A 23,587-nucleotide genomic window follows, 5' to 3' on the forward strand; every position below is an offset into this window, starting at 1 on the left:
GAGAGTAAACCCTGTCTCGAAAAACGAAAATACGAAAAATAATTTTTAGTTTCTCTTTAAAGAATGGGGTAGCCACAGCGCCTATCACTCATGGCTTAGTTGACTAACGGCCAGGGCTCCAAACAGTCGAGGAGCAGGTTCCTAACCCTCTCCTCCTCCGGCCGGAAGCAGCCTTGCGGGGGGCCGGCCAGGCCTCGCGCTGCAGCCCTCGGATCCCGGAGCGCCCAGTGCGCCGGCCCGAGGCCCCGGCAAGCCGCTGGCTCCGGGCTCGGCGGTGCGGGGGACGTGCTCGCGCCGGCTGGGACGCCGCAGGAGAGGAAGCGCACGCCGCAGACGCCCGGCCGCGGCCGCCGCCGCCGCCCTAAGCGCCGCCCGCCGCCCTCTCACCCCGCGGCGGCGGCGGCGGCGGCGGAAGCGACGGGGCGGGCCGGCCGGGGCCGGGGCGGGGCGCGAGCGGCATGGAGGAGGCGGAGGCCGCGGCGCGCTGGGCCGAGCTGTGCGGGCCCGAGCGCGGCCCGAGCGGGGCCCGGGGCCCCTGAGCCGTGAGTGCCTCTGGATGCGGGTCCCAGAGGGGTGATGCAGGCTAGGTGGGGGCTTCGGAAGCCTCCGGCGTCCCTGAGCCCCTGGGAGGAGAGGGGCTGAGACAGATGGGATGGGGCGAGGGTGAAGGAATGGGGCGCCGGGAGGTCGCTGTCACTGGTCCACCCCAGGACTGGGATTTGGACCTTTTTAAGGGACTGAGGAATCGTGAGAGTTGAGTTTCTGGCCTCCGCCTCTGAGGCCCTGAGCCTGAACTCAGTCCTTCCAGCCTCTGGGAATTTTCAGTTGATCCAACTCCTTTCAGGCCAGACCCAGAGAAGTTGAGCCAGTTGCCTAGGTCACACAGCCGAGCAGTTTGTTGAGAGAAGTGTTACTAAGAAGTCCTCGTCTCACCAGAAGGGATTAGATTTTTGAGAGAAGCGTCTTACTCCATGTGATTCTACGGTCCCTTCAGATTCCTTAAGTCATGGACTGGCCGGGACAGGGGTGACTCCCTAATCCAGTATGGATGACTGGAAGCCTAGTCCACTCATCAAGCCCTTTGGGGCCAGGAAGAAACGGAGCTGGTATCTTACCTGGAAGTATAAACTGACAAACCAGCGGGCCCTGCGGAGATTCTGTCAGGTAAATGACGTCCTGTGTGTCCCGAAGGCTGGCCTCCTAACTTCACCCTAGCGTAGGCTGTGGACTGACTAAGTGCCTTGGCCACCAGGAAGAGGCAGCAGATCCCTGAAGGGGAAACGTCCGTACGTCCCTGTCTTTCTCAGGCAATGGTTTATAGACCCAGGATTCTGGAATCAGAACCTGAGTCTGACCTCCTAGGCATCCAACAGCAACCAGAAGTCTGGTCAGGCGGGCTTTGCCCCTGACACCCAACGGTCAGGCAGTGTGACCGAGGTTCTGTGTCTTCTGACTCTCCGCTGTGGTTCTCGGGTCCTGAATCCATCTCTAGGAACTAGTTATGGAGGGGACCAAAGAAGTCAAGGACTCAAATGGAAAAACACAAGAGCTCTGGGTAGGGAGGGCCAGGTGGAGGGAGACCTGTGAGGGGGGAAATTCTCGGGGCAGATGGCCACAAACTCCTGTCCTGATTGAGAACCCGGAAGAGAAGAGACAGGTCCCAGGTTCTTTCTCCCTGTGTCCTCTACAGCCAGGGTCATACTTTCCAGAAGCCTCTGCGATCTGGAGAGGGTGTGCCTCAGCCATCCCCACCTTTCCACTCAGACAGGGGCTGTGCTTTTCTTGCTGGTGACTGTCATTGTCAACATCAAGTTGATCCTAGACACTCGGAGAGCCATCAGCGAAGCCAGTGACGACTCAGAACCAGAAGAAGACTATGGTGGGGGCCCCTGGCTGAGGGTGGGGGAGGGGGAGTCCTGGGATCTCGTGGCAGGAATGACATGCAGATCCCCTAGTGAGGAGACGTTACCCATGCCCGTTACTGACAACTCCCTCTCCAGATGAGGCCCTAGGACGCCTGGAGTCCCCTCAGCGCAGAGGCAGCAGTCCCCGACGGGTTCTGGATGTAGAAGTGTACTCAAGTAGAAGCAAAGTGTACGTGGCAGTGGATGGCACCACGGTGAGTGGGCCGACAGCCTCGGTCCCCGTTCAGCCCGTGGAGGGAGCTCCAGCCCTCTGTCTAATGGCTTCCACGTGTTAGGATGAAGGAAGAGGTGTACGAGATGTCTCAGAAGTGATCCGGCGCTTAAGCAGGCAGCTAACAACCTTGGTTTACTTGTTACGTAACCATTCCTAGTCCCTTTGCCTTCAGTCTTGGGCTAGATACTGGGGTTATGGGACTTGCCTTTCCCAATGGCCTCAGTGGTAGAGGATTATGGGAAATTCAGAGTTAAAGAGAGATAGTGGCCGGGCGTGGTGTGTTTTGTGCTTATAAGACGGAGCCACCATGAATGCCAGGGGTGAAAAGCTGGGTTTTGTTTCTGCCACTGTAGGTGCTAGAAGATGAGGCCCGAGAGCAAGGCCGAGGCATCCATGTTATTGTCCTCAATCAGGCCACGGTGAGCTTAAGGATAGGGGACCCAGAAGGCTGAAGCTGGACCCTCCTTCCTGGTAACACTATCTCACAAGAGGTTTGCTCCTGCCAGGGTCATGTGATGGCAAAGCGTGTATTTGACACGTACTCTCCTCATGAAGATGAGGCCATGGTGCTGTTCCTCAACATGGTGGCACCCGGCCGTGTGTTGATCTGCACCGTTAAGGTCAGTGAGGTCTCCCTGGCTCTGTTCTCTGAGCCCCTTGCTCTGACTTTGCTCGGGGGAATAGGAAGAACTTGTAGAGAAAGGTGGTTCAAGTTCCAGTCCACTCCTTGGAGCTCACATCCCAGAGATAGCAATAAAGCAGTCAGCTCAGCCAGTACTGCCAGGTAAGGCAGAAGATAAGGAGGCAGAATGACGGACGCGGCTGCAGCTTAGGCCGGGAAGGCCTTTATTGGGAAGTAGTGTATGAATAAAGGACTGGAAAAAGAGAGAAATAAGCCAGGAGGTTGTTTGAAGGAAGACTGTCCCCAGGTAGAAACTTCTGGAATGATCAGTGCAAAAGGCCCTGAGGTGGGGAAGTACCTGGCAAGCTTGAGGGACAGCGAGGATGCCAATGGAGTTAGAAAAGAAAGAGGGGCTGGGCGGTGGTGGCGCACGCCTTTAATCCCAGCACTCGGGAGGCAGAGGCAAGTGGATTCCTGTGAGTTCGAGGCCAGCCTGATCTACAAAGTGAGTCCAGGACAGCCAAGACTACACAGAGAAACCTTGTCTCGAAAAACCAAAACAAAACAAAAACCCAAAGGGTAAACAACAACAACAAACCACAACCCAAAGAGTATTGTTGAAGTCATTCAGTGAGCCAACTTAAATAAAAGTGCTTGAAACGTACCCAGTACTCCATAAGGCCAGGTCTCCTGAACCCACACAAGTCATGGTGACTATCTCTCTTGGTCCTCCAGGATGAGGGCTCCTTCCACCTCAAAGACACAGCCAAGGCTCTGCTGAGGAGCCTGGGAAGCCAGGCAGGCCCTGCTCTTGGCTGGAGGGACACATGGGCCTTCGTGGGACGAAAAGGAGGTGCGGCTGTCCAACCTGTGGTACCAAGGGAGGAGCAGAACAGTAAGATAGGATCTCGTGGGGTGGGAGTATATAGGAGTCGGTGGCTGTCCTTAGGGTGAAAGGGGGCAAGGAGTTGGGAAGACACCCTGTCCTCAGGCCTGGGCCTTCATATTTCTTCATTCTTGCCTTTGGTCAGGTCCTGTACTTGGTGAGAAACATTCTAAGTCTCCCGCCCTCTCCTCCTGGGGTGACCCTGTCCTGCTGAAGACAGATGTGCCACTGAGCTCGGCTGAAGGTGGGGTTAGTGGGGGCTGGGCTCGGGTAATGTTTGAGCAGAGAATGGGCATTTGGATCCTCCTTGAGGCTGTGTTTTCCTTGACGGTGTGCCTGGGTCTTCCCCAGCGGAGCTGGTATCATGCCCTCACGCTGTCAACTTCCTCCCTTAGAGGCTGAGTGTCACTGGGCAGATACGGAGCTGAACCGCCGCCGCAGGCGCTTCTGCAGCAAAGTTGAGGGCTATGGGAGCGTATGCAGCTGCAAGGACCCAACACCCATTGAGTTCAGCCCTGACCCGGTAAGTGGGGCCAAAATAGTGAGGTTTGGACTCCTTCCAGCTTAGCAAAGGGCCTTAGGAACAAGCCACAGCTTAGATTTTTCTCCACCTTGACCTGGTAGGAACTAAGGGTGTATGTGTACTGAACGCTGAAGGCAGGCTGGGGTGAGGCAAGCCGTGTTACCAGGGTTGAGTTGGACTGTGTGTGGAAAGACAAAAACAAGAAAGACCCCTGGCTCTTCCCTGTCTGCCCTGAGGCCCCTCACTGTCTGCCCTGAGGCCCTTCACTGTCTGCCCTGAGGCCCTTCACTGTCTGCCCTGAGGCCCCTCACTGTCTCTCTGAGGCCCCTCACTGTCTGCCCTGAGGCCCCTCACTGTCTGCCCTGAGGCCCCTCGCTGTCTGCCCCGAGGCCCCTCACTGTCAGCCCTGAGGCCCTTCACTGTCTGCCCTGAGGCCCCTCACTGTCTCTCTGAGGCCCCTCACTGTCTCTCTGAGGCCCTTCCCTGCACTGGCACTTCTTCCCCTAAATGGAGGTTCTAGCTGGAAGGGAGAAAGGGAAGCTAAGTCTGTTTCTCACACAGCTTCCAGACAATAAGGTCCTCAATGTGCCTGTGGCTGTCATTGCAGGAAACCGACCCAATTACCTGTACAGGTAAGCCTGGAAGTGGGCTGTACTCAACACTGAACAGGGGTGCTCAGGAAGTGGGTGGGTGCTTAGCTCTCCTTCCTGTACAAGGAACACTCTCCCTCTCCCTCTCCCTTTCTCTCTCTTTGTTTTGTTTGAGATAGGGTTTCTCTCTGTAGCCTTGGCTGTCCTGGACTCCCTTTGTAGACCAGGCTAACATCGAACTCACAGAGATCTGCCTGCCTCTGCCTCCCAAGTACTAGAGTTAAAGGCATGCACCTCTACACCTGACCTTTTTTTTTTTAATTCATTTTTAAAATTTTATGTGCATTTGTGTTTTGTTTGCATATATGTCTGTGTAAGGGTGTTGGATCTCCTGAAGCAGGAGTTACAGATAGTTATGAGCTGCTAAGTGGGAGCTGGGAATTGAACCTGGGTCCTCTGGAAGAGCAGCCAGTGCTTTAAAATGCTAAGCCATCTCTCCAGCCCCATACAAAAAACTCTTTTTTGTTGTTGTTGTTGGTTTTGTTTTTCAAGACAGAGTTTCTCTGTGTAGCCTTGGCTGTCCTGGACTTGTTTTGTAGACTAGGCTGGCCTCGAACTCACAGCGATCCGCCTGCCTCTGCCTCCCGAGTGCTGGGATTAAAGACGTGCGCCACCATGCCCGGCTTCATACAAGGAACTCTTTTTTTTTTTTTTTTTTTCATACAAGGAACTCTTATAGGAGGCAGAAAGGCAGCAGATGCTAGGCCTGTTCCACATGGGTAAACACAGGACATGTGGGCCTGCTTATAAACATGGGAGTTGTGAGTTGAGAGGATAAAGAGCCCTAATCTGTTTTCCTGGGCTCCCCAGGATGCTGCGCTCTTTGCTCTCAGCCCAAGGAGTATCTCCACAGATGATAACGGTCTTCATTGATGGCTACTATGAGGTGAGTGGGGCTGGAGGGCCTCAGGCAGAGCAGGACACAAGCCTGTGGGTTCTAGGTAGCTGTGATCATTAGTGAGGCCTGTGAAATATGAGAGGCTTGACATGTGGGAGCCACAGAGGAGGGGAAGGTAACACACAGAGTGACCGATGCCCATGCCCCCAGGAGCCCATGGATGTGGTGGCGCTGTTTGGTCTGAGGGGCATCCAGCACACTCCTATCAGCATCAAGAACGCGCGGGTGTCTCAGGTACTCCTTGGCAAGGGTGGGAGGGCGGAGACCTGGTCCCACCCTCTGCCTCAAATCTCATGTGTCCAATTCCCCACCAGCACTACAAGGCCAGCCTCACTGCCACCTTCAACCTATTTCCGGTGAGTACCATGGATACAACCCTTGGGTCTGTGGAGAGAAATTATGTTATGGAGAAAACTTCTCCCTCACCTGGCTTAGCCCTTCTGATCTGAAAGATGGGGTGGGTAGTGGCTGAACATTAGGGCTGGAGACAGAAAGCCATGGATGGGAGCAGCCTCCTTGGAACCACTATGGTCCCTCCTGTTTCTGTAGGAGGCCAAGTTTGCTGTGGTTCTGGAAGAGGACCTGGACATCGCTGTGGATTTTTTCAGGTGACGAGTAGCCCACCATTCAACTGCTCATAAACTATTTGGGACTTCTATATTTGACTGGGTCTCCAGGAAGGATGTGGTGAGGTGCCTTGGGGAGCTTTGAATGCACTCAGAAGTCGGGGGAAAGCTTGCCTTGCTAGGAGGGCAGGTGCTGAGCTTGTACAGAAGGTAGAAAGGAGGAGTGGAGGCGGTGGGGCTCAGCGTCATGGTGTTGATGCTGAACTCTCGAACTCCGGCTTTCTCAGTTTCCTGAGCCAGTCCATCCACCTGCTGGAGGAAGATGACAGCCTGTACTGCATTTCTGCCTGGAATGACCAGGTAGGCTGGGTGGCCAGGGGTTAGTTGTCAGCGTGGGACTCTGTCAGGGCCTGGAGCTAATGCCTCCTGTGGCACTCCCTGTCCTTAGGGGTATGAACACACGGCTGAGGATCCAGCACTACTGTACCGTGTGGAGACCATGCCTGGCTTGGGATGGGTGCTCAGGAGATCTTTATACAAGGAGGAGCTTGAGCCCAAGTGGCCCACACCAGAAAAGGTACCCAGCAGGACAGGGCGAATGGGCTGGAATCCCTGTCAATCCCAAACCTGTAGCCTTCATAATGTTCTGTGATCTCAGCTGTGGGACTGGGACATGTGGATGCGGATGCCGGAACAGCGCCGGGGCCGAGAGTGCATCATCCCAGATGTGTCCCGATCCTACCACTTTGGCATCGTGGGCCTCAACATGAATGGCTACTTCCATGTGAGTGGGGTCTTAGGAAGTAGGGCGCTATATGACGTATGGTCAAGGACATGGACTGTGGAGCCTAGCCCCGGCACTGACTAGCCGTGTCAGTCTGCGGGAGTTACTGCTCTGCTTTTGTCAGCCTCTCTGTCTGTAAGGTGAAGATAAAAAATGCCACCTGCCAAGGGCCAAACGTAGCTCACAAGCCTTGTGATCCCAGCACTTGAGAAGCTGAGGCAGGAAGAGCATTAGTTTGAGGTGATCTGAGCTACAAAGTGAAAACCCAGCCTCAGAAAACAAAAACAACAGCCGGGCAGTAGTGGTACATTCCTTTAATCCCAGCACTTGGGAGGCAGAGGCAGGCGGATCTCTGTGAGTTCAAAGCCAGCCTGGTCCACAGAGCTAGTTCCAGGCAGCCAGGGGCTACACAGAGAAACCCTGTTTCAGAAATAAAGAAAGAAAAAAGGAAAAAGAAAAAGGCCAGGCATGGTGATGCATACCTTTAATTCCAGCACTTGGGAGGCAGGTGGGTCTCTATGAGTTCGAGGCCAGCCTGGTCAGCAGAGTTCCAGGACAGCCAGAGCTATACAAAGGAACCCTGTCTCAAAAAGCCAAAAAAGAAAGAAAGTGCATTTGAAAGTCCAGCTGAGGACTAGAAGAGATGGCTCAGCAGTTAAAAGTACTGACTGCTCTCTATAGGTCCTGAGTTCAATTCTCAGCACCCACATGGTGGCTCACAGCCATCTATTGTGTGACCTCATGCCTTCTTCTGGCCTGCAGGGGTACAAGCAGGCAAAGCACTGTATATATACATATATACATACATACATACATACATACATACACACATACATACATACACACATACATACATACACACATACATACATACACACATACATACATACACACATACATACATACATACATATATACATACATACATCTTAAAAAAAGAAAAAAAGAAAGTCCAGCTGAGAGCTGGAGACATGGATCAGTGCTTAAGAGCATGGACGACTCTTCCAGATGACCAGGGTATAATTCCCAGCACCCACCTCCCTCCCACATGGCAGGGCAGCTCACAACTGTGTGATTTCAGGAACCTGACACACTCACAGACAGATAAGACATGCAGGCAAAACACCAATGTACATAAAATAAAAATAAAAATTTTTTTGGTTTTCTTTCTTTTGTTTTTTGTTTGTTTGTTTGTTTGTTTGTTTTTTTGAGACAGGGTTTCTCTGTGTAACCTTGGCTGTCCTGAACTCCCTTTGTAGACCAGGCTGGCCTCGAACTCACAGAGCTCTGCCTGCCTCTGCCTCCTGAGTGCTGGGATTAAGGCGTGTGCCACGACACCCGGCTTAAAAGATAAATAATTTTTTAAAAAAGAAAAGTCCAGCTGAAAGGAATGTATTTAATTTGGAACCTGCTAGAAGCCAAAAAGACCCCCAGAGGAAGCTAATAAAAGCCGTATTTCCCAAGGAAGGACAGTGCTTCTTCAGGTCACTCAGAGAACTTGAGTCAGCAGCTTGCTTCCTTCTGACCTGCTATTGGCTGCATCCCGCAGAAGGGCCGTCTCTGCGTGTCTGTCTGTCTGTCTCTGTTTCTGTGTATGTGTCTATCTGCATGTCTCCACCTGACCCCCTTTTGTTTTCTTAGGCAGAATCTCTTGTAGCCCCACCTGTCTCCAGACTGTGTAGCTGAGGCTGAGGTTCTGATCCTCCTGCCTCCGTCTTTCTTTACTTCTAAGGCTCTGCAGCAAAGCTGGGGAAAACCAGTGAGAACAGGACTAGTTCATGGGTCACTTGTATGAGCCGAGGGACTGACCCACATTAAAGCTAGTAAGAGCTTGCCAAAGAAGATGGAGAGTCTGGAGGAGATCACAGGGCGCTCGCCAGGCTTAGGACTCTGTTGTTTCGGGCCTTGTAGATCTGTAGCAGGTCAGCGAGCACGCTGGCCCGGCTAAAGCGAGCCCGATGCGTATCCTCATTCCTGTTTCAGGAGGCCTACTTCAAGAAGCACAAGTTCAACACAGTTCCAGGTGTCCAGCTCAGGAATGTGGACAGGTAGAGACTGGCAGCAGCTGAAGGGGGTGGATACCTGAAGGTTTGAAGACCGGTCCTTGCTAGTTCTTTCCTGTCTAGGGCCTTTTGGGTCTTTGCCTCAGACCGGCTGTGCCTTTTCCCCATGTGACCCTTTGCCCTGCCCATTCTTTTCCGTGAACCTGGGGGCCTCTCCTTCTCTTGATTCATTTCTTCTTCCCCTTCAGTCTGAAGAAAGAAGCTTATGAAGTGGAAATTCACAGGCTGCTCAGGTATGGCCTAGGACAACCGGGACACCTGGCAGGGAGTAAGGACTCAAATGCTGGCTTTCTTGGTGCCACAATCGATGGGCACTATAGAAAATGAAAGCCACGGGTCTCTAGTACAAACAATATTAAGAACCCCAAGATGGTAGCAACAGAGCATTTACTCAAGCCCCGGACCCTGTGTGTCACCTCTAGGAAGTATGTCCTGTCTTGGCCTCACTTTTCTACCCCCAATGCAGTGAGGCAGAGGTTTTGGACCACAGCAAGGACCCTTGTGAAGACTCCTTCCTGCCAGACACAGAGGGCCATACTTATGTGGCTTTTATCCGAATGGAGAAAGATGATGACTTCACCACCTGGACTCAGCTTGCCAAGGTGCCAGTGCCTCACCTATCTCAGGAGTACCCTCCACCAAGCATGTGCTGTCCCAACTAGTGACAGTCCTTTGTTGTAGACTTTTAAACTTCAGAACCTTCTCATTACCCAAGAACCTCACTTCCTGGCTGGGTATGATGGTGTGGTTGCGCACGCCTTTAATCCCAGCATTTGGGAGGCAGAGGCAGGTGGATCCCCATGAGTTCAAGCTCAGCCTGGTCTACAAAAGAGCCTCTCTTCTAACCCTTTGCTCAAATTCATACTCCAGAGGATGCTTCCTCATGAAGACTGAGGCAGCTGCAAGACCCTCAGAGGACCGTCTCCACAGCTTCCTGACCAGCTCTTTCCCATATTCTGTCTCTGCCAGTGCCTCCATATTTGGGACCTGGATGTTCGTGGCAACCACCGGGGCCTATGGAGATTATTTCGGAAGAAGAACCACTTCTTGGTGGTGGGGGTCCCAGCCTCTCCTTACTCGTGAGTCACCCTCTTCTGCTGTAGGAAAGGCTTCCTGGGGCTGAAGCATGTCTTTGCCTCTGTATCATTCTTCTGTTACGTTTCAGAGTGAAAAAGCCACCATCAGTCACCCCCATTTTCCTGGAGCCACCCCCAAAGGAAGAAGGAGCCCCAGGGGCTGCTGAACAAACATGAAGCCTCCTCCAGGACCCTGCAGGGCTGGGTACTGTGTACCCCCAGGCAGGCTAGCCCGCTGCCCTATCCTGTAGGATTTTGTAGATGCTGGTTTGTTTTTAACATGGGTTTAATTACTAACTCTTATGGGAAGGATCCCCTCCAACACCCCTGTTCCTGAGTTTAAGGTCTATTTATTTACTTCCTGTTGGAGAAGGGCAGGGGAGTACCCAGGACCTCTTTGGGATCCCTGGGTAACTGATCCGCTCTTTCACACCCCGTCCTCCCAGGCCTGGCTCAGAACCTATTTATTGACTGTCCTGAGGGCCTTGGGAATAGGCCCAACCTGGGGCCTTTACTCCTCTCTAGGCCAGGATGCTGCCCTGAGGGTGGGACTGGCTCATACTCAGGAAACTGCTGTGCCCAGCTGATGGACAGGCCTATCTGGGGCCCGTGTGCTGACAGACTCACTCAGAGACCCTTAGACACTGGACCAGGCCTCCTCTCAGCCTTCTCTTTGTCCAGATTTCCAAAGCTGGATAAAGGTGATCATTGATTAAAAAAGGAGAAAACCTCTGAAGTGTGTTTTGTGGGGAGCACGGCGTGGTGTTGAGGGAGAGAATCATTTGGATGAAAGGTCACATGGTGGTTTTTTTTTTTGTTTTTTTTGTTTTTACTGTCTGCCATAGTTTATCTTCTGTGTGAAGCCATTTGGCCACCAGGGGATGCCCAAGTCTCAAGCTTCAAACCTTCTGTTTTTATTGTTTTAAACAGGCTCCTCCCTGGGACCACCTGACTTTATCCCTTTCCTTCTTGGGCCTTAGCGCCAAGCAGCCATCTTACATCCCTTCCTCGCCGTTTTACTATCAGGCTGGTTCTTTGTTTCTTTGTCTGGACCCAGCACCTGTCCCCAGAAATAGCTAAGAGAGCCCAAAACAGATGAGTGGCAGTGGGTGAGGGAATGGGAGAGAGCAGGGAAGTGGCTGGGCCAGACACAGTGTAGGCCACAGGGGTGTGGGAGCTGATTATCTGGGCAGGCAGACATAGGGGCAAGGGTGTCTGTGGCCGTCTGGTGTGGTTTGTTTGTTTGTTTCCTGAGACAGTGTTTCTCTGTGTAGCCTTGGCTGTCCTGGACTCACTTTATAGACCAGGCTAGCCTCAAACTCCCAGACATGCGCCTGACTCTGCCTCCCGAGTGCTGGAATTAAAGGCGTGCGCCATCACCGCCTGTCTGGCCATCTGGTTGTGTGCAGAATTCCATATAGGGATGTTTTTCTGGAGAAAAGAGCCATGGTTTTGTGTTTTTGTTTTGTTTTGTTTTGTTTTGTTTTTTTTAAGATTCTCAAGAGGCTAGTAACTCAAACAAGCATAGAAAGGCCTAAGTTAGTCACTGGAAAATGGACAGCATGGTCCATTGGGAGTCAGACAGCCCAAGGCAGGGGAACATGACCTTTAAATTAAAGGCTCTGAAGGCCAAAGATTGGGACCTGAGTAGATCACACTGTAAGAAAGGGTATAGATCTTTTGCCAAGGAGTCAGGAACTCACTGGAATTCCTGTCCTATCTGTTTGCTGTCCCAGACTCTCTCACTGGTGCCAGGAGCTCCGCACAGCATTGGCATCGGCACAGTATGACTTTGATATTGCTCACGGCCCTGACTCCTTCAGTGTTTGCTGGAGCTAGCGATAGTGTTTCAGGTGGCAAAGCAGGCACAGGAGAAACAATTAGTCCATGAAACAGCAGCCCTCCCTGGGCAAACAAATCTACCTCACCCCTGCTTCCACACAGGCACCTGCAGGAGGAATAGAGGGGTTGTGTGTGAGGCACGGTCTGCTGGCACAGGGCAAAGGCCAACTTAATTCCCTACCTAGACCCTCATAGATCCTTGGTCAGGCTCCACTGACTGAAGCTGTGTGGCTCTGGCCAAGTCTGTTCTTTTTTGGGTCTAGCAAGTGGGCGATAGCTGTAGGCTGCTCTGGAAAAGCCCATAGAGACAGATGGGGAGGAGGGGGAGACAGGCAGCCAAAGGGAAAGGAGTGGCGAAGCCAGCTAGTCAAAACGGGATTTGCTTGGTAGCAGCCACTGTCCTATCCTATGGCAACAGCTTTTTTCTTTAGTGTTGCCTCTTGAAGTTCTGAGGCATTCTTTTTTTCTTTTCTGTAGTTGTTGTTGTTTCTATTTGTTTGTTTGTTTATTTTTCCGACACAGGGTCTGTCTGTGTTAGACTTAGCTGTCCTGGACTTGCTTTGTAGACCAGGCTGGCCTCAATCTCTTAGCAATCCTCGTGCCTCTGTCTCCCAAGTGCTGGGATTAAAGGCATGCGCTACCATGTCTAGCCTCTTATATTTTTAAAATTTTTTTATTTTATGTACATTGGTGTTCTGCTTGTAAGTGTGTGTCCAGGGGTGTCAAATTCCCTGAAACTAGAGTTACAGACAGTTGTGAGCTGCCATTTGGAAGCTGGGGGATTGAACTCAGGACCTTTGGAAGAGCAGCCAGTGCTCTTAACCATTGAGCCATCTCTTCAGCCCCCCCTCCCCCCTTTCTCTCAAATAAAGACATCAAGAGTTTTGTCAGGGACATTCTGGTCAGGTTCTTCAGGTTAAACTATCACTGTGTCAAGCAAGGTCTGCCTAGTTACAGGAGTCAATCTGCTGGAAGTCTTGGCCTGAGCTTTTCAGCTGAGAATTTCTGGGACCCTGGCAGTTAAAGACTAAGTAAGAGTAGGGATGTACTTCAAGCGGTATGTGCTTGCCCAGGACGCATGAAGCTGGGTGTGATCCCATCACCTCATAAAACCAGGTGTGGTGGTGCATACCTGTGAACCCAGCACTTAGGAGATGGAGGCAGGGATTCAAAGTCATTCTCAACTATATAGAAAGTTCAAGGTCAGTCAGTATGGGCTATATGAGACTCCTCCCCACCCCATCTCAAAGCAAAACCAACAAAATGAGATCTAGGCCAGGTGTCACGGTGCACAATTTTAATCCCAGCATTCAGGAGACAGAGGCAGGCAGATCTCTGAGTTGGAGGCCTTCCTGGTCTACAGGGCAAGTTCTAGAACAGTCAGAAACAAGAAAAAAAAAAAGTGCTGTTGGTGTCTGTAGTGCTATAATTATGCTCTCAGCCCCTACCCTAAGTAAGCCACCATGATCAGCCAGGCCACACCCTCCAGCTTTGTAGTTCCTCTTCACGATGATGGGAACAGAACCAGTGTGCCCAGTCACACTCAGGACCCCCAGGGCCCAAGTCTGGAATGTCTGAAGAACCGGTTAATTGGTGATAAAAATGTTTAAACCAACTTCCTCTCCCCCAAAAGATACAAATCTTGAGAGGAATGGGTAGGGCCAACACCAAAGAATAAATGATTTGGGAATTCCCCAAACTAGGGCACACAGCTTAGGCCTACTTCTCAGAGTTCCTGGAGGGCTTCAGAAAGCGGCTCCACCCCCACAGCCCTGACATGGATTCTGTCCTCCCCTCCTTGATTTGGCACAAGCCTGTTATTTTCATAGCTTTCCAGTCCAGTGCCCTTCACCAGGAGGGAGAACTTTCAGGACAAAGCCCTCTCATGATACATAATGGCAGACCAACCCAGCTCCCACTTTCTCAGTGTCCTTCCAGGCCTGAGGCCCAAATACCTACCTCACTTCCCTTCCACCCTGCTGAGTCCAGCCTCAGAAACCGTGCAATTGGGCAGTCAGTGCAATTTAGGCAGTCTGGTCCCATGGCTCCAAGCATACACAGCCCAAATAGAATACATTCATTAGTTTATAGGGTTCAAAATGCCTTCTATACATTCATTGTATGACTTGGCGGTGCTTGAAATGCCCAGGCTGTAAGTGCCTTCCTCCACCGGTGGAGTGCTGGGATCATCAAGAGCCACTTTTACACGAAGAAAGTGTCAAGGGTTGAAGAAAAGACTCAGGAGATGGACAGACATGGCTGCCTCTGAGACTCTGGGACAGATCCTCCCCCCTCACCCCACCAGTGGAAGAACAAGACAGACACACAGACCAAAAGAGGCGGTCCCTATTTCGCCCCAAGTCCAGAACAGCAAAGGCGAATCCACTCCAGCCCAGATGACATTGTTAGCTTTCATCTCCACCCTCATCACTGCTGCTTAGCTGCGCTGAGTGCCTCTTCCTGGTTTCCATGTGGCGGCAGCAAGTCGGGAGGAAGAGGCCGTCTTATTTCAGATTGCAGTATAGATACATGGATACAGCCATGGCAGCCAGCTGGTGGGGCGGAACAGGGAAACACGAAACGGCATGATTGAGATCCTCGAGGATTCGTTTCTTGTCTACCCTGAACAGCACTTTTTTTTCTGGATGGTAGAACATATGCTTGGCATCCATACACCCATGGTTAGGTCCTCAGCTCCAGAAACGAAAACACAAGAAGGCTCTCTCCTCTAGAGAAGCCTCAGAGATGGCCCAATCTGTACAGGTCTGGTGGAGACCGATACTCCACTTCCGGTCTCCTCCCTGACTTACCTCTAGGGCCGCGACTCCAACTGCCACACCGCCCACGGTGACTGCATTGGTTCTGATGCCATGCAGAAGCTGATGGAAACAACCCTTGGAGACAGGAGAAAGTATTTATAGCTGGCAGTGTCCTACCCCCAACTCATTTACTACTGTAAGGCCATTAAAGCAATCCCACCCATGCTGGCTGGTGGCAGCTTTGATTTCAGCACTCAGGAGACAGAGGAAGGTAGATCTCTATTAGCTTGAGGCCATCCTGGACTACAGCCAGGCCTACACAGAGAAACCCGTCTCAAAAAACTAACCAACCAAAAGCAGTAGCCTCACCCTTCTATGCCAGCACATACCTGTACATTCATAGTTTGGGCCTTGGCCGCGGTGCATGGCTCATCCACTGTTCTGTTGGCAGGGTTGGCACAACAGTATTGGGGAAAGACTCCATTCTCTTGGACAAAACGTGAGCTGTTAAAATCTGTGTAGTTGTTGAAGCCACAGCACTTCAGCTGCAGAGAAAATGGCATTGGTGACTGATGATGCCTTGGTTTTGTTTTTTAAAGATTTATTTATTCATTATTATGTATACAGTGCTCTGTCTACATGTACACCAATAGGCCAGAAGAGGGCATCAGATCACATTATAGATGGTTGTGAGCCACCATGTGGTTGCTGGGAATTGAACTCAGGACCTCTGGAAGAGCAGGTGGTGCTCTTAACCACTGAGCCATCTCTCCAGCCCAATGCCTTGGTTTTCATGCCCCTCTCCACTCCCAAATCCTCCCAGCCCACCTTACCCCTTCCATGGTAGAGTTCCACACTTGGGTGAAGTCAGTCTGGTAGCCGTAGTCCTTTTTGATGGCAGGCACCACCACCAACGTTAGGAGTTGTTCAGCCTGGATGGGTCAGGCCAGTATTAAGAGACTGGTAGGGAAAGCTGCCACTCACAGGCCACCACCTTCTTGTCAGGGCTTTGCTCGTTTATTCCTCCCTTGCCCCATCCCCATGCCTCACCATTGTGGTGTACACCAAAGCAACCACAGCAGCCGCAAGCTCAGCGATGAAGATGAGGAGGAGGATGGAAAAGAACTGGATGGGAAACAAGAAAATGCGGTTTAGGGAGACGTGCCTTCCTTGCCCTGCACACGACTCCCCACCCGTGGTGAGGTTTTGGGATCCCCAGAGGCTGGTGTCAGCAATGAAAGGACCCTTGGCTGGAGGGGGCAGGGGGGTGGTGTGGGGAGATGGGTCTGACACACCATCATGAGTGCACACTTGTTCTCAGAGTGAGCACCGTAGCATCCCAGGAAACCAAGAATGAAGATCACAACGCCCGCCGCGATGAGGAAATAGCCCACGTTGACAAACTGCATGGCACTTGATGACAGTGATCCGAAGGTCTGCAGGAAGGACGGCCCATCGACGGACACCCAGATTCCCACAGCCAGCAGGGCCGCACCACAGAGCTGGGGACAGAAGAGGTCAGGCTTTGAAACAGTGCTAGCGAACAGTTACCTGCACACCATCAAGTCAGGAAACTTCCTCTTTTCCTCGACTCGGGAACCTAACAACCTACTGTGCATGGAGGGAAACATTAACTTGTACCAGAAAGTAGGAGCTGGGACACTTAAAAGGAATGCACCACTCTGCTCACCTGGGAAGGTAAAAATGAGACCGGGGCTTCTAGAAACAGCCACAGGCTGGGAGGAAGCATATAACTTGGCTTTTACTGTGCTTGGGGTCCTGCCACATAGGTAGGAGAGGAGTGTTTCCTAGTTTTCCAGTGGGTCCAGTCTCTCATTGTCAAGAATAACTGTTCTCTGATACATGGAAGCCGTTGGTGGTGGTGTTGAGCAAGCTCAGTAGTCACTATAGTAACAACAGGGAGAGGCTTCCACCTGCTTGCAGCCTTGAAACAGGGCAGAGGTTGAGAGGTTCATTCACTCAAAGGCTCTGTTTGATACCCCCTCCAGGGTGGACCAGCTGCCAGACCCATTCCTTTTCCACCCAGATCGCTGGCTGATGGAGGCAGAGCACAAGTACAGCTTCTCTCCAGGACACTGACTCAACCTGAGGTCTCAGAGGCGGTCTTGAGGCTCTGAAAGCCTTCCATGGAGGCTCTGGACCCACGAGCTCCTAGCCAACCTTTGCCAACCCGGGGTCTTTGATGGATGAATCAGCCTGACGCTGATGCTGACGTGTGCCCAGCTCTCATTGTCCAGCTAAGGAGCCCAGTCTGGCATGGGGGTAAAGAGATATATATTGTGACTATATCCCAGGATGTTTGCTTAAGGACAAGAGAGCTGGGCTTCCAGCCTACAGGGTCAAATTTCAAGGAGCCTGGCTTTCCTACCTTGTTCTGCCCAGCCTGGCAAGGCCCGGGCAACAGAGGACAGAAACAAAACTGGGTTTGCCTTTAACCCTATCAGGCCAGAGCCCTGGCTCTCTCAATTGTTGAAATCCTAGTATTTCCTTTAGTTATATAAATAAAACGCAGTTCACGGCAACCAAGGGAAGCTGGAGGGACAGACCACACAAAGCCAACAAGACTACCTACCTTTTGCCCAATTTCTCTAAACTGGTGCACACTTCATGTCTCTACTTTCTCCCCTTCACTCATTAATCTCTGGTGGCATCAGCCCCTGACCACTGTTTTCTCAAACTTCTTGTTTTCCTTCCTTCCTACGTTCTGTTCCTTGTCTCCTTCATCGTGGCTATTTTTCTGTTCAACCCTAATATTTCCAGTTTCGAAGAACTCACTTTTTTTTTTTTTTTTTTTTAGATCAGGGGTTCCATGGGCAGGGAGGGTGCTATGAAGAGGGTCAGTGGAAGGTAGACTTCCCTTAAGATTTCCAGGGTCGCAGCCCACCCCTATGACCTCATTGGCTAACCACAAGCACTGTGACTTTCAAATATCCATGCACCTCCCTTGAGTGCACAGGAGCCTGGGGGTTGACCCCTACCTTTGTCTGTTCCACCACCCCTCTGCCACCTTTGTTTACTATGTCCCTCTTTTCTTATCTCTGTCTCTATCTCCAAGGGCTTGGGCCTCATGGCTCAGCTTCTTAAACAAGCCCTGTATAATCTGTTCCTGGTTTTTAAAACAATATCAAATGTCATTACCTTTGGGCCTTCCTGTGCACTTTATAGCTCCTCCACCCAATGCAAATTTCCAGCTTCAGCTACTTCCTCCAGAAAGCAGTTTCCTACGAAGCTGGCTTCAAACCCCTCCAGGGCCTCCCTTAGCCTTGGTGGTAAATCTGAAAGTACCGCTTTGCAATTATCAGTGCGTGTAGCAATTATCAGCCTATTGGACAACTATCAGCCTATCAGGTTTACCAGTCCCAAGATCCTCAAGGGCAATGAATGGCCTTGCTCTCCGTCTGCTCTAACACAGCATCGGGTCTTAGCCAACGAATATGTTTGCCTTTTAGTTTGTGGCTTCATGCGTGCTAAGCAAATGCTCTATCACTAAGCAGACAATCCCAGCTCCTTAAAATGCTTGGCCAGCCAATGAATGTTTATTAAAAGCACAAAGGTTGCTAAGAGGCATGGACTCCCTCTCCTTTCAACTTCTCAGTGTATGGTGGCCTTTTGCACTATCAACTTAAGCAGATCCCTTTTCCTCTATGAACCGTGAATGCCTGTTTAAAAGGGGGGCGGGGGAGGGTCCCTCCTGATAGGCTATCCTGCCCTAGACGGATCCTTCCTGGAAGGGAGTTGAGAACCTTACACTTCTCCATCCCTAACCTCCCCATCTTCACCCTAACTTCTGTGCGGCAGCCGGGCTGTTATTAGTGGGATCAGGAAGGAGCAGTGGGGAAGACCTCCTACTTCCCGCTCAAAAAGGAAAATTCACACGGCAGCGCCTGGGTACACGGTCTTCCATTCCCTCGCCTGGGCTCTTCAGATCATGACTGGCTTTTGTAGGGGACCCCAGAAGCCCACAACCTTCATACTTACAAAAATGAGCAGGTTGAAGAGGAACATCATGACCTTAATGAATTTGAAGCACTGCATTGTGGGTCCTGAGAAACAGACATGTACACGTTAGGGCCTCCCGTCCCACCTGCCCTGGGCAGGCCTTGCTTTTCGAACCCTGGCATGCCAGACTCCAGCATCCTGTGACTTCTCACCAAACTCCCCCTGTGTCCGGCCTCTGATATCTCAGAACCGTTTCCAGTTCCTGTCCTCCAGACACCCATGCCCACCTGTACTAATTCTCAGATCCCAACACCCCCAGATTCCAACACAGGCACTCCAAGCCTGACTCCCACACTGCAGGTCACTCAGTGCCCTTTCCTGACACCCATCTCTCCTGGTCCTCTTCCTAGACTAGCACAGACACTGCAAGACCCACCCAAAGGCTTTTCTTTTTTTTTCTAGCACCCCAAACCTGTTTCTAGACTGGTATCCATTCCTAGGTTAATCTCTGTCCTGTGCCATCACCTGCTCAGGGCTCCTGGCAATAGGTTCTGAACGGGTTTTTCTGCACTCCCGAAGGAACAGAACAGCTCCAGGAAACTGCCACTTAAGTGTGCTGGCAGAGTGATGAGGGATCGGCTAGTCTTCACACAACACTGCACACCTGCAGGTGGGGCAGGTGCTTTAAAAGCCTCCCCCTGCGCCTGCCCGCCCACTGGCCCCACCCAAGGCTGAGCAACCTCCCTTGCCCCTGCTGCCCCCTACTGCCTGGAGATAGGTTCCCAACACCAAAAGCAATAACCGATCCCTACCTGGAAATGTCACCCACAGGCTCAGCCTCTTCTGATTTCAGGAAATGGGTGTGCGAGGCAGCAGTGTCCAGTAGTAGGACAAGTAGCTTTCCAGAACTTCTGTGTGCCCTGCTCACAATAGCGCAGGGTGATTCTTACCTCGAATCTTTGCGTGTATCTGGCACCCACATCTGTTCAAGCTGCCATCCATATGTTAACACACAAAAGTCACAGTCACATATATAACAGACTGGCACTCCTGAATGTGCACGCACACATCTCGCACTCTCTTTTGTGTGTGCATTCGAACACACACACACACACACACACACACACACACACACACACACACATTCAAGGGAATGGCCATGGTCTGGCAACCTTTGTTTTCCCCTCAGAACAGGAAATAGTTCTTTGTCCTTTTCTCTCTACAAACTCAAGGTCCCCATTCTTCTCTTCTCTTCCTCTTCTTCTTGTTTTGTTTTGTTTTGTTTTGTTGTTTTTTTCAAGACAGGATTTCCCTGTGTAGCCTTGACTGTCCTGGATTCACTGGCCTTGAACTCACAGCAATCCACCTACCTCGCGGCCTCCCGAGTGGATTAAAGGCATATGCCACCATGGCCCAGCTCTGGCTCTTTAAAAAAAAAAAAAAAAAAAAAAAAAATCCTTTTACCTGCATATCCCTGATGTGTGGGCCTGGTTCTCATAACGTTCAGGAGCGGACATCAGATCCCCTAGAACTTCAGTTCTAGGAGACTGTGAGACACCATATGGGTGCCGGGAGTTGAACCAGGGTCCTTTGCAACATAAACCGCTCTCCATGTTCTGCCCCTCTCCATGTTCTGGAACTCTGTGTAGGACCCTGGTCATTTTGCCAGCAGGTGGCACTGCGGGCCCACAAAGGAGAAATCCCTTCCAAGGTTCTGCAGCCTTTTCTGGTCCACTTTTCTGGCTGAGAGGTCCTTCACAAGTGCTTGCTCTTTGTTATTCATATTAGGGGCTCAAACACTGGTTCTGTCGTCTCTTAGCTGTATGATGATGGGCCCTGGGAATTATTTTATTTGTTTGTTTTTATTTTTGTTCGAGACAGGGTCTCACTATGTAGCTCTGGCTGTCCTGGAACTATATACACCAGGCTGGGCCTCAAATTTACAGAGATCTGTCTGCCTCTGCCTCCTAAGTGCTGGTATTAAAGACTTGTGTCACTGTGCCTGGGTGTCGGATCCTCTGGAACTGGAGTTAGACAGTTGTGAGCTGCCACGTGTGTGCCAGAAATTGAACTCAGGACCTCTGGGAGAGCAGCTAGTGCTCTCAATCGCTGAGCCATCTCTCCGGCCCTTTAATTTAAATTTTATTTAAGGTGTATGAGTGTTTTGTGTGCATGTATTTCTGTGTGTCCTGTGCAGAGGCTAGAAGAGAGCTTCAGAGCCCCTACAACTGGAGTCAGAGACAGGAAACCCAGGTGGTGCTGGGAATCATGCCTGGGTCCTCTAGGAGAGCAGCAAGTGCTCTTAATGGTTGAGCCATCTCTCCAGCCCCTATTTATTTTTCCTTTTGACAGATTCTATATAGCCCTGGGGTGTTCTGGAGCTCTTGGGGTGGAACAGACTGGCCTTGAACTCAAGAGACCTGCCTGCTTCTGCCTTCAGAGTGCTGGGATCATAAGTGTGAGCCACCAGATCTGGCTTTTATTTTGAGAAGAGGTCTCACTCTATAGACCAGACTGACCTCAAATTTGACACAGCCCTCCAAGTGCTCAGTGCTAGGATTGCAGGTTAGAACCACCACACCCAGCTAGCTTGAATTCTTGGTCTTCCTGCCTCAGCTTCCCTAGTGCCAGTTCCGGGCAATCACCATCATCACACCCTGCTACTCCGTCATTTCCGAGATTTGTTTTTCAGTCTTGGTTTCCTGGTCTGTGTAAGAGAATAGTTATGGGGTTTTAAAGTCAGTTCCCCTCCCTACTCTGAGACTCAGCACCAAGAGGTCAGAGCAGAGAGCACTGCTAGAGTGATTGTGGCATGGACATAGGGGCAGGGTGGTGGTAGAGTGTGTGTGTGTGTGTGTGGTGTGTTCACTTGTATGCAGGTGTCTACAGAGACCAGAAGAAAGCAGTGTCAGATCACATGGAACTGGAGTTACACCTGGTTGCAATTGACCCAAAGTAGGCACTGGGTGTCTTCTGCCAGAGCAATAAGCATTCCTAAGTGCTGAGCCATCTCTGCATCCCAGAAGTGGATTTTTTTTTTTTTTTTTAGTTTGTAATTCTTGAATGGAAGGAGGCAGCTGTATAGACAGAGAGAAAGCGGGTAGTAATGTTACAGGTAATAAGCCAACAGGACACGGCTGTATCAGCAGCTCCTCTGGAGGCTGAGGCAAGAGGATCATTTGATCCTTCAAGTTTGAAACCCTTCTGGGCAAGAAATAGTGAGATCCCATCTCAAAGTTGAAACAAATGGGCTGAGTTTGGTGGTCAGTGTCCATGATCCCAGCATACAGCGGGAGAGGTGTGTAGATCTCTGTGAGTTGCAGGCCAGCCAGAGCTATACCAGACTACCCTAATAAAACATACCTTAAATGTGCAACATATTTTGGATTTTTGTTTGTTTGCTTGTTTTTCTTTTTCTCCACAACAGTCCTATGAAATAGATTTTCTGTTTTGTCTGTCTGTTCTAGGTTGTTTTTGTGTGCTTATTTGGTTGGTTTGGGTTTTTTGTTGTTGCTGTTGTCGGTCCCACGTAGACCAGCATGGCCACTGACTCTCTGTGAAGCTAAAGGTGACCTTGAACTCGTGACCCTCCTGGCCTCCACCTCCCACATGCTAGGATTACAGGTGTAGGCTGCCATGCCCATTTTAGACTTTCTTTTTAATCTTTCTTTTAAATGTGGGGAAAAACAAAAGCCCAGAAAGTGTGAGGACTTGTTAGGGTCGCATAACTTGAGAGGTAGAGCCAGACTCAACCTGTGAGTCTGTCTCTAAGGAGGCAGGCAGAGTGACTTCCACAGAGCCAGGGAGGGAGGCAGCTCTGGCCCAGAGCCTGAATAAGGACAGAGAAGCACAGTGGCTAAAAGCGAAGGAGGGCAAAGTGGGGATGGTGAGGCCTCCTAATCTGGTAAGATTCCTTAATGGCTGAAGGTGCAGGAAGAGTGACAGAAGGGAGGGAGAGGGGGTTAAGGTGTGTAGAAATGGGCAAATCCAAAGTTCCTTGGCTCTGCACAGGGCAGGGTGGACACTGCCTCTCCTGTGTGCTTCCTACAAGACCAGTGAAGACAGAGTTGGTGCAGCTTCCCCCTTCTCCATGGGGCTTTCTCTTTCCCAGGAGGTCACATTCTTCCTTGTCCCTGGTTGGTTACCGAATATCCTGAGTAAACAAATAAATGACCATAGAACAGCAAAAGATGAACACTCTGGGCTTTCCATCTTGGCAGTTACACCTCACGAGGCTGTTTCCTTTACGGTCAAGCTTCATTATTCAGATGCTCTACCTGTGAGTTCACCTGGTCACCACATTCATTTGTAACCACAGGACCAACTCTTGTGTCACTTTTGCAATTATTCGCAGAGCATGTACACAGAAGTAAAAGTTCTGAGTGCCTAACACACGGTTTCTTTCTTTCTTTTTAAGTTTTGTTTTGTTTTGTTTTGTTTAGACAAGGTTCCTCTATGTAACAGTCCTGTCCTGGACTCACTTTTGTAGACCAGGCTGGCCTTGAACTCACAGTGATCCACCTGCCACTGCCTCTCCAGTGCTGGGATTAAAAGCGTGCACCGCTGTTCACGGCCATACTAACACGTTTTCAGCTGTGTATTTTCTGCCTTCACAAATGTGTTTTAGCTCTTGAAGCCAATGTTTTTTCAGCAGTCTAACTATCAGTATTTTTTATTTGAATCTCTTAGGACTTTAGGTTTTATTGTTGTTGGCGATGATGTTGCTGGCCCCAGTGGTTCCCGTTGTGCCGAACATTACCTAACACTCCTAAGCACAGAAAAGCTGTGGTGAAGCTGGGCGTGGTGGCACACGCCTTTA

The 23,587-nt window shown here is 50.9% G+C and overlaps 2 protein-coding genes across 3 annotated transcripts; one reads left to right on the top strand and one right to left on the bottom strand.

Moving 5' to 3' along the window:
• The first annotated feature begins 472 nt into the window (after positions 1-472).
• Pomgnt1 (protein O-linked mannose N-acetylglucosaminyltransferase 1 (beta 1,2-)) lies at positions 473-10,478 on the top strand. 2 transcript variants are annotated; one of them, XM_051171928.1, is made up of 22 exons: positions 473-542; positions 995-1,164; positions 1,765-1,879; positions 2,001-2,119; positions 2,493-2,558; positions 2,646-2,759; positions 3,497-3,614; positions 3,793-3,891; positions 4,043-4,170; positions 4,732-4,802; positions 5,631-5,706; positions 5,869-5,952; positions 6,033-6,074; positions 6,268-6,326; positions 6,572-6,644; positions 6,733-6,861; positions 6,943-7,068; positions 9,052-9,116; positions 9,320-9,364; positions 9,598-9,733; positions 10,101-10,210; positions 10,297-10,478. In XM_051171928.1, the coding sequence occupies exons 2-22, from the start codon at positions 1,045-1,047 to the stop codon at positions 10,382-10,384; spliced, it is 1,983 nt and encodes a 660-aa protein (XP_051027885.1). In that variant the 5' UTR covers positions 473-542; positions 995-1,044; the 3' UTR covers positions 10,385-10,478. The 2 variants fall into 2 exon arrangements, with proteins under 2 accessions (XP_051027885.1, XP_051027886.1); XM_051171929.1 differs by lacking the exons at positions 473-542; positions 995-1,164 and adding an exon at positions 1,202-1,555.
• Positions 10,479-13,569: 3,091 nt separating this feature from the next.
• Positions 13,570-19,439, bottom strand: Tspan1 (tetraspanin 1). Its single transcript, XM_051171937.1, has 8 exons — positions 19,294-19,439; positions 18,808-18,872; positions 16,104-16,310; positions 15,859-15,933; positions 15,642-15,740; positions 15,198-15,353; positions 14,860-14,943; positions 13,570-14,601 (listed from the first exon to the last, which is right to left on the bottom strand). The coding sequence occupies exons 2-8, from the start codon at positions 18,862-18,864 to the stop codon at positions 14,554-14,556; spliced, it is 726 nt and encodes a 241-aa protein (XP_051027894.1). The 5' UTR covers positions 18,865-18,872; positions 19,294-19,439; the 3' UTR covers positions 13,570-14,553.
• Between the last annotated feature and the right edge of the window lie 4,148 nt (positions 19,440-23,587).

The sequence above is a fragment of the Acomys russatus genome, chromosome 29 (assembly GCF_903995435.1).
Source record: "Acomys russatus chromosome 29, mAcoRus1.1, whole genome shotgun sequence".
Classification (NCBI taxonomy): Eukaryota; Metazoa; Chordata; class Mammalia; order Rodentia; family Muridae; genus Acomys; species Acomys russatus.